The sequence below is a fragment of the Hemitrygon akajei genome, chromosome 23, assembly GCF_048418815.1.
Source record: "Hemitrygon akajei chromosome 23, sHemAka1.3, whole genome shotgun sequence".
NCBI lineage: Eukaryota > Metazoa > Chordata > Chondrichthyes > Myliobatiformes > Dasyatidae > Hemitrygon > Hemitrygon akajei.
Window position 1 is genome coordinate 31536974 of NC_133146.1, and position 14287 is coordinate 31551260.

Sequence of the window (14287 nt, forward strand, 5' to 3'; positions counted from 1 at the left end):
TATGGAATCAAGGGTTACAGGTTGGCACTACAAGTTGTAATTCACCTATAAGTATATGTCAAACTCTAATGTTTATAACTCCCATTCTGAACACGCTGGGATATGTATGTTGGCCTGCATGATACATGAAAGCATCACTGTATTGTCATGATATTTAACACCAATGAAAAATGTAATACCAGTAAAATATTTTTTTAAAGATTAGCTTTCTTTGTCTCATAAACATTGAAACAACTGTGAAATGTGTCAAATCAAATCAGTGAGGATTGGTCTAGGGACTGTCCAACAAGTGCCACCTCACTTCCAACGCCACCTTAGCTCACTAACACCAACCGTAGGTTCAACAGGTTCAATTTAATGTCAAAGAATTGTATACAATATACATCCTGAAATTCTTTTTCTTCGCCAACATCTACGAAAACAGAAGACTGTCCCAAAGAATGAATGACAGTTAAGTGTTGGAGCCCCAAAGCCCCCCCAGCTCCCCCCTCCCATTCATAAGCAGCAGCAAAGCAATGACCCCCTCCCTCCCTCAATAAAGCATCTGCACCCTCCACCGAGGTGTTTGGAATGTGGGAAGAAACCGGAGCACCCGGTTATGGGAAGAACATACAAACTCCTTTCAGACCAGGGCAGGAATCAAACCCTGATGACGGCTGCTGTAAAGTGATTGCATTAATGCTGATGTTACCGTGCTGCCCTGGTCCTAGCACTTGAGTAGAAGGAAGTTTTATTTTGAATTGGACGGATTGGTTAGGGTGTGTATTTTCGAAAGCAGCCCTAAACAGAAATAACAAGGCCTGGTCGAATGGTTTTCAGGTTCAGACTTCAAGTGAGCATTATAGTGATCTGCGGCTGCTCCAATTTAGCATGCTGCTTTCAAAATTTGTTTGCAATCTGCATGGAGCCAACCTGCAGATTGAGCGTTTTGTAAAATTAGGGGAGCTCCGTGGACTGGTCGAGGAAGCAGATAAGACCATAAGATATAGGAGTAGAATTAGACCATTTGGCCCATCAAGGCTGCTCCACCATTTCATCATAGTTGATCCATTTTTCCTCTTAGCCCCAATCTCCTGCCTTCTCCTCATATGCCTTCACACCCTGACCAATTAAGAATTTGTCAACCTCTGCTTTAAATATACATAAAGGCTTGGCCTCCACAGCCACTTTTGGCAACGAATTCCATAGATTCACCACTCTCTTGCTAAAGAAATTCCTCCTCATCTCCGTTCTAAAAGGACCCCTCCCCCTCTATTCTGAGGCTGAGTCCTCTGCTCTTAGAAGCCCCCACCATAGGAAACATCCTCTCCACATCCACTCTATCAAAGCCTTTCACCATTCAATAGGTTTCAATTAGGTCACCCCTCATATGGGATTGGAAATGATAGAGGACACAAATGCTCGTCATGGCCCATCTAATTTCAAAGTAAATTTCCTTTTAAAGCTGTTGTGCAGGGACATTAATGTCAATCCATGTCCAAAGACAGGTATCCATTTTAACATGGAAATTATGGGTCTCCATTTGACAAACAATTGCCAATAAACTGTCTCCTACCTGCTCAGAGTGGGATTCCTGACCACTTATTGAAACACAGGATTTATAGTTGAATTGGACAGCATGTTAGTACCCAAACTGCCCATCTCAACTGGTCAGCCAATTTCCCTGGAACAAGGAAGAGGACCAGCAGCTTAAAATCATCTCCTTACACACTCACAAGATGGCTTTCCTCTCAGAAAGCTGCAAACTCTTAACAGTAACCAGTCAGTAATGAACATAAAATAAGATTAGGCCATCCGTTCCCACAAGCCTATACCGCCATTTAATATGATCATGGCTGATCTACACCAGACCTCATCTCCTCTTCTGTTCTGTAACCATCTGTTCTCAAACATTCGAACAATACACCTCTCACCTCCTTAAACACCTCCTGTGACCTAACCTCCCCAACTGTCCAAGACAGAGAATTCCTGAGATTCACCACTGCCTTGTATTCTTATATGACTACCCCGACTTGTAACTTTATCCCTTCTTTCATAATCCTCCCACTAGTGAAAGCATCTTGACATTTACCCCTCAGAGTCTAACATTCCTCATCCCTCATTCTTCTAAACCTCAATGAATATGGATCTAATTTCTTTAGCTGCTTCTGACAGGATAATACCTCACTCTGGGAATTAGCCTGTTGATTATCTTCTGGACTGCCTCCAGTGCTAGCGTACCCTTTCTTAAGTAAGGGGACCGTATGTCAGCATAGTATCTTTATCAGTGGCTGAGGACAATGAGGAAAAGATAGATGATGCTGACAGGAGCCTATTATGTGTGACTATTTAGGCTGCTCTATGTGATGTGGCAAGGTATTGTACCTTTTTATGGCATGGGAACTGACATTCTACATATCCCTCCACTGCACTGGAGTGAACTAGGAACTAGTAAAACTTAATTCTGTATTTCCTTATAGCATAGATGGAGGCACTTTTAGCCCACTGAATCAGAGCAATAACATTAACCCACTAAGCTTTCCTTCAAATTCCCATTAACAACCTCATAATCCATCACTAGCATTCACTAAGGACAATTTATAGTGTCCAGACATCTTTAGGATATAGGAAGAAACCCCAACACCCAGAGGAAACCGATGAGGTGAAAACTCTGCACAGAAAGCACCAGAGGTCAGGACTGTGCCTACTGCTCAGGAAATATGCAATAACTGACCTTGCCTCCTTTATTAAACGTTGCGTTTTCCTCAGGCTTATTTCAGCATTGTATCCTGGGATATTCTGCACTCCTTTCCAGGATTGTAAATATTCCCAGCCTTTAAATGTTAATTTACATATCATTCACCTTAATAAATCTAAACCTGCAATTGGAATTTGAAGCAAATAAAAAATGGAGCAAAGGGTGAAAAAATAATTATACTACACTGAGTAATGAGCTAATCATAGTTCAGCGATAGTATTGCTGATTGATGTATGAAAGCAATTTTACTAAATATTTGCAATTATCTAGTCACAAATAGAATTGTCACATGACCCAAAGATAAAATGTTCTCCTAACCTTCAAAGGACTTCATTTTTAAGCTTGCTCAGTATTTATTTGTAAGATGAAATCTGAATTCCTTATATGTAGTGACCAGTAGCGATAGCATCGGTTCAGAGTGTAACCAAATACTGCAGTTACACTCAGTTCTATCCTGAATTATCTCTATTGTACGAATGCTGGGATCGATACCCTTATAACCAGAATATCTTGTAAATCCTTAGCCCTGTACCATCACTCCTTATCAAGAACTGTCTGTGGTTTACCACCCAATTTATGCCGTGGAGATGATTAGATCTAACTTCCGCTCATCTTTACTACCTCACATTAATCAGTCTGTACTATATCATCATTTACACTCTGTGGTTCCCTGTAGAGCCTATCAAATGAAAGAAATAACCCTTTCTGATTGTTGGAGGAAATTTTCGGAACGAGCAATGGTTTATTAATATTAGAATCATAGTTGTGCAAATGCTGAGTGTGCAGTTGTCATTAATAATAGAGGCTGCAAAAGCAGTTCAGGTTCTCTCAGTAACTGTTAATTATAAAGCTGCTGTTGATATTTGTACTCCAGATTGATGCAGTTGGTACGTTTAGACTCCCAGCATCACTAACATGTTTAACAAAATTTGATACCTATTCCATTGAAAATATCTACAATTGTGTGTGCACAATAAAGAATGTATCTCTCATCTCCATGACAACCTCTCAGTGCTTTTCAAAGCCTAAGACATCAGGCTTGCAAATTTTTAGCCTCGGAAGTGTACTCCTATTGGAGGTTAGGTTGCATTGGGATGCAGCACTTGACTAACCACATTGCCTAGGAGTCCTGGTAAACTTGAGTCAGAGCAAAGGGGAAAACACCACATTGGCTGGAATCATCCCTCACACAGAACCATGGATGCCGGAGGCCAGTCGCCTCAGTCCAAGGACACCACTGCATGAGCTCCCCGAGTCTGATTACCTTCAGCTGCTCCATTACACACTTGCCTTCAAGTATGAGTTTGGCAGTGAGGATGCTTGCTGATGACTACACAATGTTCAGTTCCTTTTACAACTTATCATAGTCGGTGGAGTTGTGAATCGTATAGAAGGTTGCCATAGTTTATACTGGGACATTGACAGGAAGCAGGGCTGGGCTGAGAAGTCTCAGATGGAGTTTAATCTGGAAAAGTGTGAAGTGATTCAATTTGGAAGGTTGGCTTTGAAGGCAGAATACAGGGTTAATGGCAGGATTCTTAGCAATGTGGAGGAACAGAGAGATATTGGGGTCCACATCCATAGGTCCCTCAGAGTTGATAGGGTTGTGAAGAAACTGTGTGTTGGCCTTTATAGTCAGGGGATTGAGTTCAATGGACACAAAATAATGTTGCATTTCTATAAAACCCTTGTTAGACCATGCTTGTAATATTGGGTTCAGCTCTAGTCACTTTAATATGGGAAGCATGTGGAAGCTTTAGAGAGATTGCAGAGGAGATTTACCAAGAATCTGGGGCTTTTCTCTTTGGAGTAAAGAAGAATGAGAGGTGACTTCATAGAGGTGTACAAGATAATAAGAGGCAAAGATTGAGTGGAATGCCAAAGACATTTTTCCCCAGGGTGTTAATGGCTGATATGAGGCAACATAATTTTAGGTGATTGAAGGGCAGTCTAGGGGGAATGTCAGAAGTAAGGTTCTTACATAGAGTGGTAGTTGTGTAGAATACCCCACCAGGGATGGTGGTAAAAGTAGATACATTAGGGACATTTAAGAAACTCTTAGATGAACACGTGGATAATAGAAAAATTGAGGAATGTGGGGAGGGGAGGGTTAGATTGAACTTAGAGTAGGTAAAGATGGTCAACATAACATCATGGGCCTAAGGGCCTGTACTGTGCTGTAGTGTTCTATGTTCTAAGTACCCTACAATTATTATTCTGGGGAAACTGAACTGAAAGAGACACATGTAAACCATGGGTATGTCAGTATCAAGGTATTCTATAAGCAGTGTTTCACCAAATGACATCCCAAATCCTTTCCACCTTGTACAAGGCCCAATCTGGAGTGTGGTAGCTTTCTCTTCGTTTACTTGGATAAGAGCAATTCCAACCGCACTCAAAAGGTTCAACAACAGCCAGGGCAAAGTAGCCACTTTATTTACACTCCATGACCACTCTAACCATTAGTTTATTCTACTGCTGATGTGTAGTGGTTGCAGTGTGTACTATCTACAAGTACAGCAAGGATGCCACCAACACCTCCCTAAACCATGACCTCTTTCACCAATAAGGAAAAGAATGTCAGGCATATAGAAATCCAACGAACTGCAAGTGCCCTTACAAGTTACGCACTACCCCAACAGGGAGTCTCTCGCTGGTCGTTTATTGTCACTGTATCTAAATCCTGGAACTTTTTCCCCTTAGCACCGTGGAAGTACAAACGTACCTTCATCAGAAGGGTTGCAGATGTCCAAGCCGGCAACTAGCCACTAACTTCTCAAAAGCAAATAGGAATAAACGATAAATTCTGGCTTTGTCGGCAATGTCTACATACTGAAAGCAAAGAGTAAATACGAAATGCATATTACCCCTGATACATGGAGAAGTATTGGTGCATAAAAGTTCATTAGTTGAGGATTTATTTGTGGAAGCCCTGATTTTATTGGAAGTTACTCTCTGGGGTTTAGCTGACTGTGCTGTGAAGTTGCATGCAGATCCTCATCATCGGCAGCTGATACCAACCTGAGCCATTTAGTTTGATGTTCATTAATACTGACATAATCTGGAGAAGATCCAAATAATGGAAGGTCATACTAAAGAGAATCAACTTCATATGGAATAATAGAATATATTTAAGACATTGATGTATTGCTAATGTGTAAAATAAAACTCTTGAACTGTGATTAAAAGTCTGCAATCCTATCTTCCAGCATGAATTTAATTGGATTCTATTAAAACTTCCCGTTACTTTATGTTGAATTGCATGAGTAAAAATATTAATGGCATTGCATAATAGTACAAGGGGTGATTGATAAGTTCATGGCCTAAGGTAGACGGAGTCAATTTTAGAAAACCTAGCACATTTATTTTTCCTACATTTACACACTTAGTCCAGCGGTCTTGGAGCATACGGATCCCTTCTTTGTAGAAGTCAGCGTCTTGGATGTCCAGAAGTGGTCTACAGCATGGAGTGATTGATAAGTTTGTGTCCTAAGGTAGAAGGAGACGAGTTATTAACTTCAAACTTTATGCATTTTCACTCAAAGAATTCAACTGAACGTGTATGTAACGAGAGCTGTATAACTCATCTCCTTCCACCTTAGGCAATGAACTTATCAATCACCCCTGCTGTGGACCACCTGGAGGTCCAAGATGCTCTCATTACATCATTACATGCACGTGCAGTTCAGCTCTTTGAGTGATAATGCAGAAAGTTTGAAGTTAATTACTTAGCTCCTTCTACCTTGGGCCATGTACTTATCAATCACCCCTCATATACTCAGTTTTTTACAAGGGACATGGATAACAATACAACATAGATGGAATAGAAGGACATATATGATATTAATACTTAAATTCCACAGGACTATTTTTTTGGCATTTAGTAACATTGAGCAATAGTCCCGTATTTTAATTAAGAATAGTTATACCTTTTATCTAATACACATTTATCTAATAGATGTTTAGTAAATGATCCTGTTTTCTATGTAACTTTCAACTTAGCACATTCAAATGTTGTAATGAAGTTGGATTATATGGTCTTTAAATGGTAGCAGCTTACTTAATTCTCAATAATGTACCACAAAAGTAATTAATTAACTGTGAAGAATTGAACTTAAGTAAATCCTGTAAAAGTGGGATTTGACCAAAGGAACCATCTGTTCTCAACATTAAATAAGCAACAATCTTCCCATAGTGAGGTGGACTGTTGCTGCTGTCTTGCTGATCATTATTCTGGCTAAAACTGCAATTTTATATGGTTCATAGAATTTCTGTGTCTAAAATAAGATACAGTATATTAACATGAGCTTCTGACGTTAATTCTAGGTATGAAGTACCACAATATGGAAGTCGTCGCCGATTAATCTCTCCCTCCGGAATGTATGATGATTATGGCGAGGTGGTGATGGAAGATGATGGGGGCTACTATTATAGTCCACAGGGATCGAATGCAGATGGAGAGGTAGTTATATGTAGCAGATTTATTTTCCATTTAAATGTTAATATACTTCCTTTTGACAGTGAAGCACACATTGAAATGGGAAACATCAACAATTTTGAAAGACAGCTGTTAAAGCTTCAATTTACGATTCAGATCAAAATACACATACTTTTTTTATTGCCAATACACAGAATATGAAGTAGTTGTTGGTATCTTTCTTATGTCACTGATGTACATTTGTAATATAATGTATTCTTAATTAAATCACAACATTAATTTTATTGGTGACTTAACAAATCAACCACAATATAACATTAGTTATCTATTTTACTTTCTCTAATTTGTGAATGCCACCAGAGTAAATGAAACAGATAACCCTCCTTGTCCAATTGAAAACTTCTGGTATCTAGGTCCTTGGGTGATTAGATACTGCTGAAGGCAGTGAGTGGACTCACATCTCATTATGATAAGTTGTGAGAGCTGGCACCTTGAAAGGACCATAAATTACCATTCCCCTTCAGAACAAAGGAACCTGTCACCAAACATCGATCCCAATTACATGCTTGATTGTTATTTTTTAGAGTCATCCTGATTTTCTGGGTATTACAAAAGTGATTAACTGTTAACGTCAGTCCTATCACCAATAAAACTGGTGGGTAGTTGTACAGCAAGTATTCGACCATTTCCTGCATGAGGTCTTTCTGCATAAAATAATACAGATCCAGTGAATTGAGGCACTACTTGCTGAGGGAATCAATGATTGGCATTTGGTCCCTCTATAAGCAATTCGGGGAAGTTCCATGAAACAGCCCTGCCACACCCTAACCCGTGAGGCAATTAACACACACTTTCAGAGTCCAAACAAAACCTGATAAATATTTTCCCGTCCTGTGCTTTTTTACATCAACTAGGCTACAAAACAATGTAGCGACAACTATCACATCCAATTTGCATTCTCAATGATATCTTATTTTAATTTAATTGCTCATCCTAGTTTTCACCGTGACTTTCCTACCTCACCAGCTATTCAAACGGGTTTGATTTTAGAAGGGAAAAGGATGACATATGATTGAAGATGTACAAGATTTTGGGTCAGAACTTGCTAGGAAATATGAGCTGGTCTGTCTCAGACTGACTCCCTGGAGGTGTGAATGTGCAATCGCAGAGTCCCCAAGCCTATAGGTTCCCTGGCACTGCCCAGTAATGGACTTCTCACAGATTCCTGTATGAGAACACAAATGCTGCAGTTCCCAGGTGCATGCTGCACCCTGAATATGTACCGATTTACCACTTAACACAGGAACAATTACTCCATTTAATTCAATAGAGGGAAAAGGCTGCAAAAGACTAGATAAGACTGTTTTTATTTGTACTAGGTTGAAGAAGCCCACTTTTTAAAATTTTTAGATTCAGATTTATTTATCACATTTACATCAAAACATACGGTGGAATCCGTCATTTGCGTTAAAAACCAGCACACCCAAGGATATGCTAGGGGCAGACCAGAAGTATTGCCACACAATCTGGTGCCTGCATAGCATGCTCACAATGTTGCACTGAACAACATAAGAAGCAGCAATAACAACAACAAAACAAAACGAGACAATAACAGCAAATGAGGACGCCCTTTCCCATTCCCTTCCATCCACCAAAAAATTGTGATCATAAAAATATATGGCATAAGGTATTTGAGCCTTTGTCTCATCAGATAAAGATTACATGGCTCATATTTAGTTAAATTATTTGAGTTCACTTCAGTTTTTTTAAAATTATCTACACTCTTTCTAAATGACTTACTTTTTTTGATAAATTAACATTTTAATTAAAATAATTGTTAATAGCACATTCAGAAACATTTAAAGTCCTTTCCCGGCTTAACACATAGCTAAGTAAGGAACCTTTGGCTTATTTGGCTGGCAAGGTTTTTTTGTTAATCAGCTGTTTGAGGGATGGGTGTTACCTGGCATACTCAAGTTACAACAATACATGGCGCAAGGCCTTTGCACTGTTTGGGAGATTGGGACAGCACTTGCTAACAAGACCACACTGGCAGATCAGCAAAAAGTAACCACAAATTTAACCCTAGACCGCTGCCAAGTTTGGCAACTATTCCAGGCCCTTTCCTCTCTCTGGCTACAGTTCCCTCGAATGCTTGAAACATAAAAACCCTCCTAGCGTAAGTAACAAGGCTGATCTAATTTCAAAAGAGAGTATTTAGTCCCATCATAATAAAAGCACTTATAATTTCTCAATTATACTATGATTGATTTTCATACCATGTTTCAGACCTTTTGGAAAAGTAATCAGCCACAAAACACAGCTATGTTTTTCAAACCAAGTAGGCACCGGGTGTATATTTGTGGTCTTCTGTTGCTGTACCTCATCTAATTAAAAGTCTGGTGTGTTGTGTATTCAGAAGCGCTGTTCTGCACACCATAGTTGTAATGCATGGCTATTTGAATTACTGTCACCTTCCTGTCATCTTGAACTAGTCTGGGCATTCTCCTCTGACCTCTCTCATTAACAAGACATTTATGCCCACAGAACCGTGCTCACCGTAAGTTTTTTTAAAATTGTTTTTTGCACCATTCTCTGTAAAGTCTAGAGCAGGCATTTCAAACCTTGGGTCCATGGACTCTTTGGTTAATGGTAGGGAACCATGGCATAAAAAAGTCCCAGGAGATGAGCAGTTTCTGGGATACTCAAACCACCCATCTGGCACCAACAATTGTTCCGTGGTCAAAGTCACTGAGATCATATTTCTTCCTCTATTAGGTCTGAACAGCAACTGAATCTCTTGGCCATGTCTGCATGCTTTTATGCATTGGGTTGTTCCCAAATGATGGGCTGATTAGATATCTGCATTAATATGCAGGTGTACAGGTGTACTTAATAAAGTGGCCACTGAGTGTATATTCCTTTTATCCAATAATTCTTGTTCCATTCAATCCAATCTCCAGATTAAGTTTTCATTATAAGATACTGTGAAACTTTGAATCAATTATTTCATTTAGTGATTAAAGTCAATTATTCAGCCTAGCAAATTTCTAATTCTGATTCAGGGTCTGACAATGAAAAAACCTGAATGTGGCACAACTTCCATATTCCACATCCTCTGACCGTTACCGCCTTGTGAAAGTCAGAAATTTTCCGTTCCTCAGTACGACCAGTACTGGAATTTGGTCATTCATTCAGAAGTAACTTGGTTTTTGGCTTGCAGTGATATATCATTTCCTCCAGCTTCAAAACATCAGATTTAGAGTCAAGGATGAGAAAGCTGGCGCCATTGTTTATTTCTCAACCAACAACAATCAAGTAGTTGTTTTGTCGTCCTTTTTGGACCTTGTGAATTACCTATTTGTTGCCGTATTAGCGCACAAACCATATGAATCTGCACAACCTGAAACCTACCTTAACAATGGAACACAACAGTCACTTCTTGCTCTACCATGGACCATAGACTTGTCTATGATTGTGTTGTAGCGGTGTGCTACACGCAGCGCTGAAATAACGACACGGAGTCGATAAACTGCAGCCAAAGAATAAGTTTATTTCAAATTCACAGTCTTGCTTTAAAGCCTGTCTCTCCCACCCGATACCTCGAGAGGCACGTACTGAAACCCCTTGAGGCTATCTTCCTTTGTGCCTGCATTCTGGCTAATTGTCAGCCGGTTCGAGTGTGCTAGTAATTGGGTCGCCACAGTGTTTTGCTTTTCCAGAGTCTTCTCCCTCTCACTCACTCTCTTTTCATTGTCTTGTAGAATTTATGTATAGTTTATATTCTGTGTGTTGTCAGTAACTACATGCTTGTGATACCGCTGCAAGCATGTTTTTCATTGTAAGTGTATCTCACCATACTTGAGCACACAATAATAAACTTGACTTGTAACATCACAACAGTGACCATATTTCAAATGTAATTGTCTGTAAACTGTAATTGTCTTGAAAATACCAGAGCACATGCAAGTATTTTTATTGTGACCAGTAATGTGTCATATCATGTCTGAAACTGTTTTGTTTATTCATAATAATTCTCTGTATGCTCCTTAATTTAGTTCCATTTTCATAATTTCAGGCAATTCATCAAGGCAAAAGTGCTGTTAGGAAAGGTGCTAAACAAGAGACTGGAGATCAGACAGGTGCAGAGACATCAAGGAGTGATGCATTAGGCCAAGGTGGTGCTCCAGCACAAGCAGATGCCCCCTCGACTGAAGAGAGTATGGCTGCAGAAAAGATTCAGGGTGGAGAGGGAAAGAGAAAGCTGAAAAGTATGGTTCAGATTAGTAAGCTAACAGCAGATATTGGCAAGGTTGAGGCAGGCAGCAGTCAGCCAGTTGATTCTTCCATCTCGTATCCCTCTCGATGGAAGAAAGTAAAAATATTTCCCATGATACTTCAGAAAGTGAAAGGTGGTAGCAAGGACACTAATTATGCCAAACTTGTTTCTGCACGGCGTGTGGAAAGCCAGGACAGTATAGTAAGTGAAGAATCAGGAAGCGTAGTCATTAATGGCAATTATTTCCAAAAATCAACAGCGGATAGGCCGAAAGAAGGAAAGAAAATGGGCAAAATTTTAAAGGGTGTTAAAATTTCCAAACAAATGGAACTCAGGCGTAAATCTCAAAGCTCTGTCAGTGTGACTTCGGTTACTGGAAGTGAACAGGAAGATGGATCCAAGACTCAAGGTGAATCTGAAAAGGAAGAAAAGACCTCAAAGGTCTCTGTTAATGTCACAACAGAGAGTGATGAAGAAAAGAGTGAGGCTTCTGATGAAGAAAGTGATGACCTACAGAAGAAAAGGGATTCCTTCAGAAAGACTGATGATGACTTGTCAATTAGCAGTGCTGAACAATCAGAAGTTGAAGATAAAGACTATCTTAAAGTGACACTTGATCAAGATGAAGCAACTGAAAGTACAGTGGATTCTGATGAGGAAGGTGATAAAGAAACAGATATAACAGATGAGGAGACAAAATCTGAGACAGAGGAAGAAAAATCAGAGGGAGATAATGAAGATGAGGTCGAGTCTGATGAAGAATCCAAAAGTGAAACCTCTGAAAAATCCAGTTCCCAAAGCAGTAAGACTTCACAGAGCAGAATGTCTGAATCGGAAGTTCAGGATTCAGTGTCAGGTACACCATCCAAAAGTGAAACAACATCACAAGATCTTGATGAAGTATCAGATGATTCTGATGAAGATGCAGCCACCAGCGCCGCAACAGAATTAACCAGCTCAAGAACAGATTCACAAGAAAGCAGGAGTAGCAAGGCGACATCAGTAGCAACCAAAAGTGGTTCGATGTCCGAGAGCAAAGACAGTCAGACAACACCAACCACAAGCAGTTCTGGAGAAGAACAAAGCTCATCAGCTCAAGGGAGTATAAGTAGCAGGACAACCTCTGATTCAAGAAGCAGCAAGAGCACATCAAACAGGACAGTTTCAGCAAGAGGAACAAGTATAAGCACCTCAGTAACATTTACCACTGGTTCAGAGAACACTATTGAGGAAGAGTCGAGTGAAGAACAAGACACTGCATCTGAAGCAGAGGACAAAAACGTTAAAAGCACAGTCACGGAAGATGAATCTAGTATTATGAGCAATAGAACAAAATCCAGTGCAGCATCCAGTCAACAAACTGTTTCTGACACTGTCAGCAAAAGTTTGAGCACTCGAAGTCAGTCATCTGATGAGCATACCATTAGTCCTGGAAGCAAAGGTAGTCAGTCGAGTGGCAGTGAGAGTACCAGTCGTTCTGGAATTAGTGGCAGAAGCAGCACAAGCAGGAGTTTGACAAGTACAATCATGTCCAATCAGACTGACCTTTCAGATTATTCTGAGTCAGTGAGTTATGTGGGTGGCAGGGATGACAGCTTAAGCAGAGAGACAGCTTCAAATCACAATGAATGCAGCAGGAGTGGAGGAGGCGTGCAAGAGGAAGAGAGCGAAGATGCATCAGAATCAGGAACATCATTTTAAAAGGAGCTACAGGTGCTCAAAAGCAGTTTTTAGAAGTGGATTTTGATGTTTGAAGTGATTGTATTGGCAGAGATTTTATAACATTTGATTGCAATGCTTGTTGTGACATTTGGCTACAGCTTTTAATATATATTCTCTGAAATGGAATTAGTTTGCTGAGCAACAAGGTAGCTCTGATTTTTTCTTTATTTGGTTTTGTTTTGAGTTTACTGATCAGAAAGGTTCACTTCCAATAAAAATAAACTCCTCTCTTTGACCAAACTTAATGTATTTTGGCATTGAGTTGTCATGCAAAATTTGAGCTGGGTGAAACTTTTCTCGTAACAAAGCTGAAAAGTTTTTATACTATGCTGCATGTGTTTGGGCTTTGAAGATTGCTGTGTGGAATTAGCATGTTTGGAAATCTTTAAAATCATTTTTAAAATATTCACTCTCTCTATTTCAAAAATGTAAATTTAAGTGTGATGGTGTAATATTTCTTCATTTTTAATCTCCCCTTTGTTGATGTCGGTGTCTGAAACTCTTGTATTTAATATCGGAGACTGGAATCTGCTTGACACGATGTCCTTGTCTTCATTCTGTTTCTCCATCCACTGAAAGAAACAGAGTGGATGTTTCAGGTTGATGAACCTTCATTGGAACTGGACAGACGACAGAGCAAGTGTCTTCAAAGGTGCAAAGAGAGGAAGGGATGGAGAGCAGAGGTTTGCTAGGATGAAGTCCAAGATTGTCCAAGTAGCACAAATGCTGTTGGTACAGTATAGGAAAGGGTGATGAACATTTGTTTATCTGACCAGAGGAGTGTGAATAGAGAGCAGTAGATGAGAGCAGTAGATACAAACAAAATAGTGATGAGGTACCATTCCTCAAGTTTACTTTGAGCTTCTTTGGAACAATAATCAGTGTTAAACATAGAGGCCAAAGTATGTGAGGTATAGACAAGAAGGCTGTGGGGGCTTGTAATGGATACGAGTCTCAAATCTATCCCCCGAGATGGAGAAGTTTAAAAAAAGAGAGGGAAGAGTCTAAAATCAGATCCAGAATAGTTTATTATCACTGGCATATGTCATGAAATTCGTCGCTTTGCAGCAGCAGTATGTTACAATATATAATAATAATAAACTATAAATTA

At 39.7% G+C, this 14287-nt stretch overlaps 1 protein-coding gene across 1 annotated transcript in view; it reads left to right on the forward strand.

The window, feature by feature from the left end:
• The window catches only part of pcdh15b (protocadherin-related 15b), a 1734278-nt gene that overhangs the window by 1707653 nt on the left and 12338 nt on the right, over positions 1–14287 (forward strand). The window contains exon 41 of the mRNA XM_073027317.1: positions 7064–7199. Within this exon, the coding sequence (XP_072883418.1) occupies positions 7064–7199 (136 nt within the window). The remainder of the gene's footprint in view (positions 1–7063; positions 7200–14287) is intronic.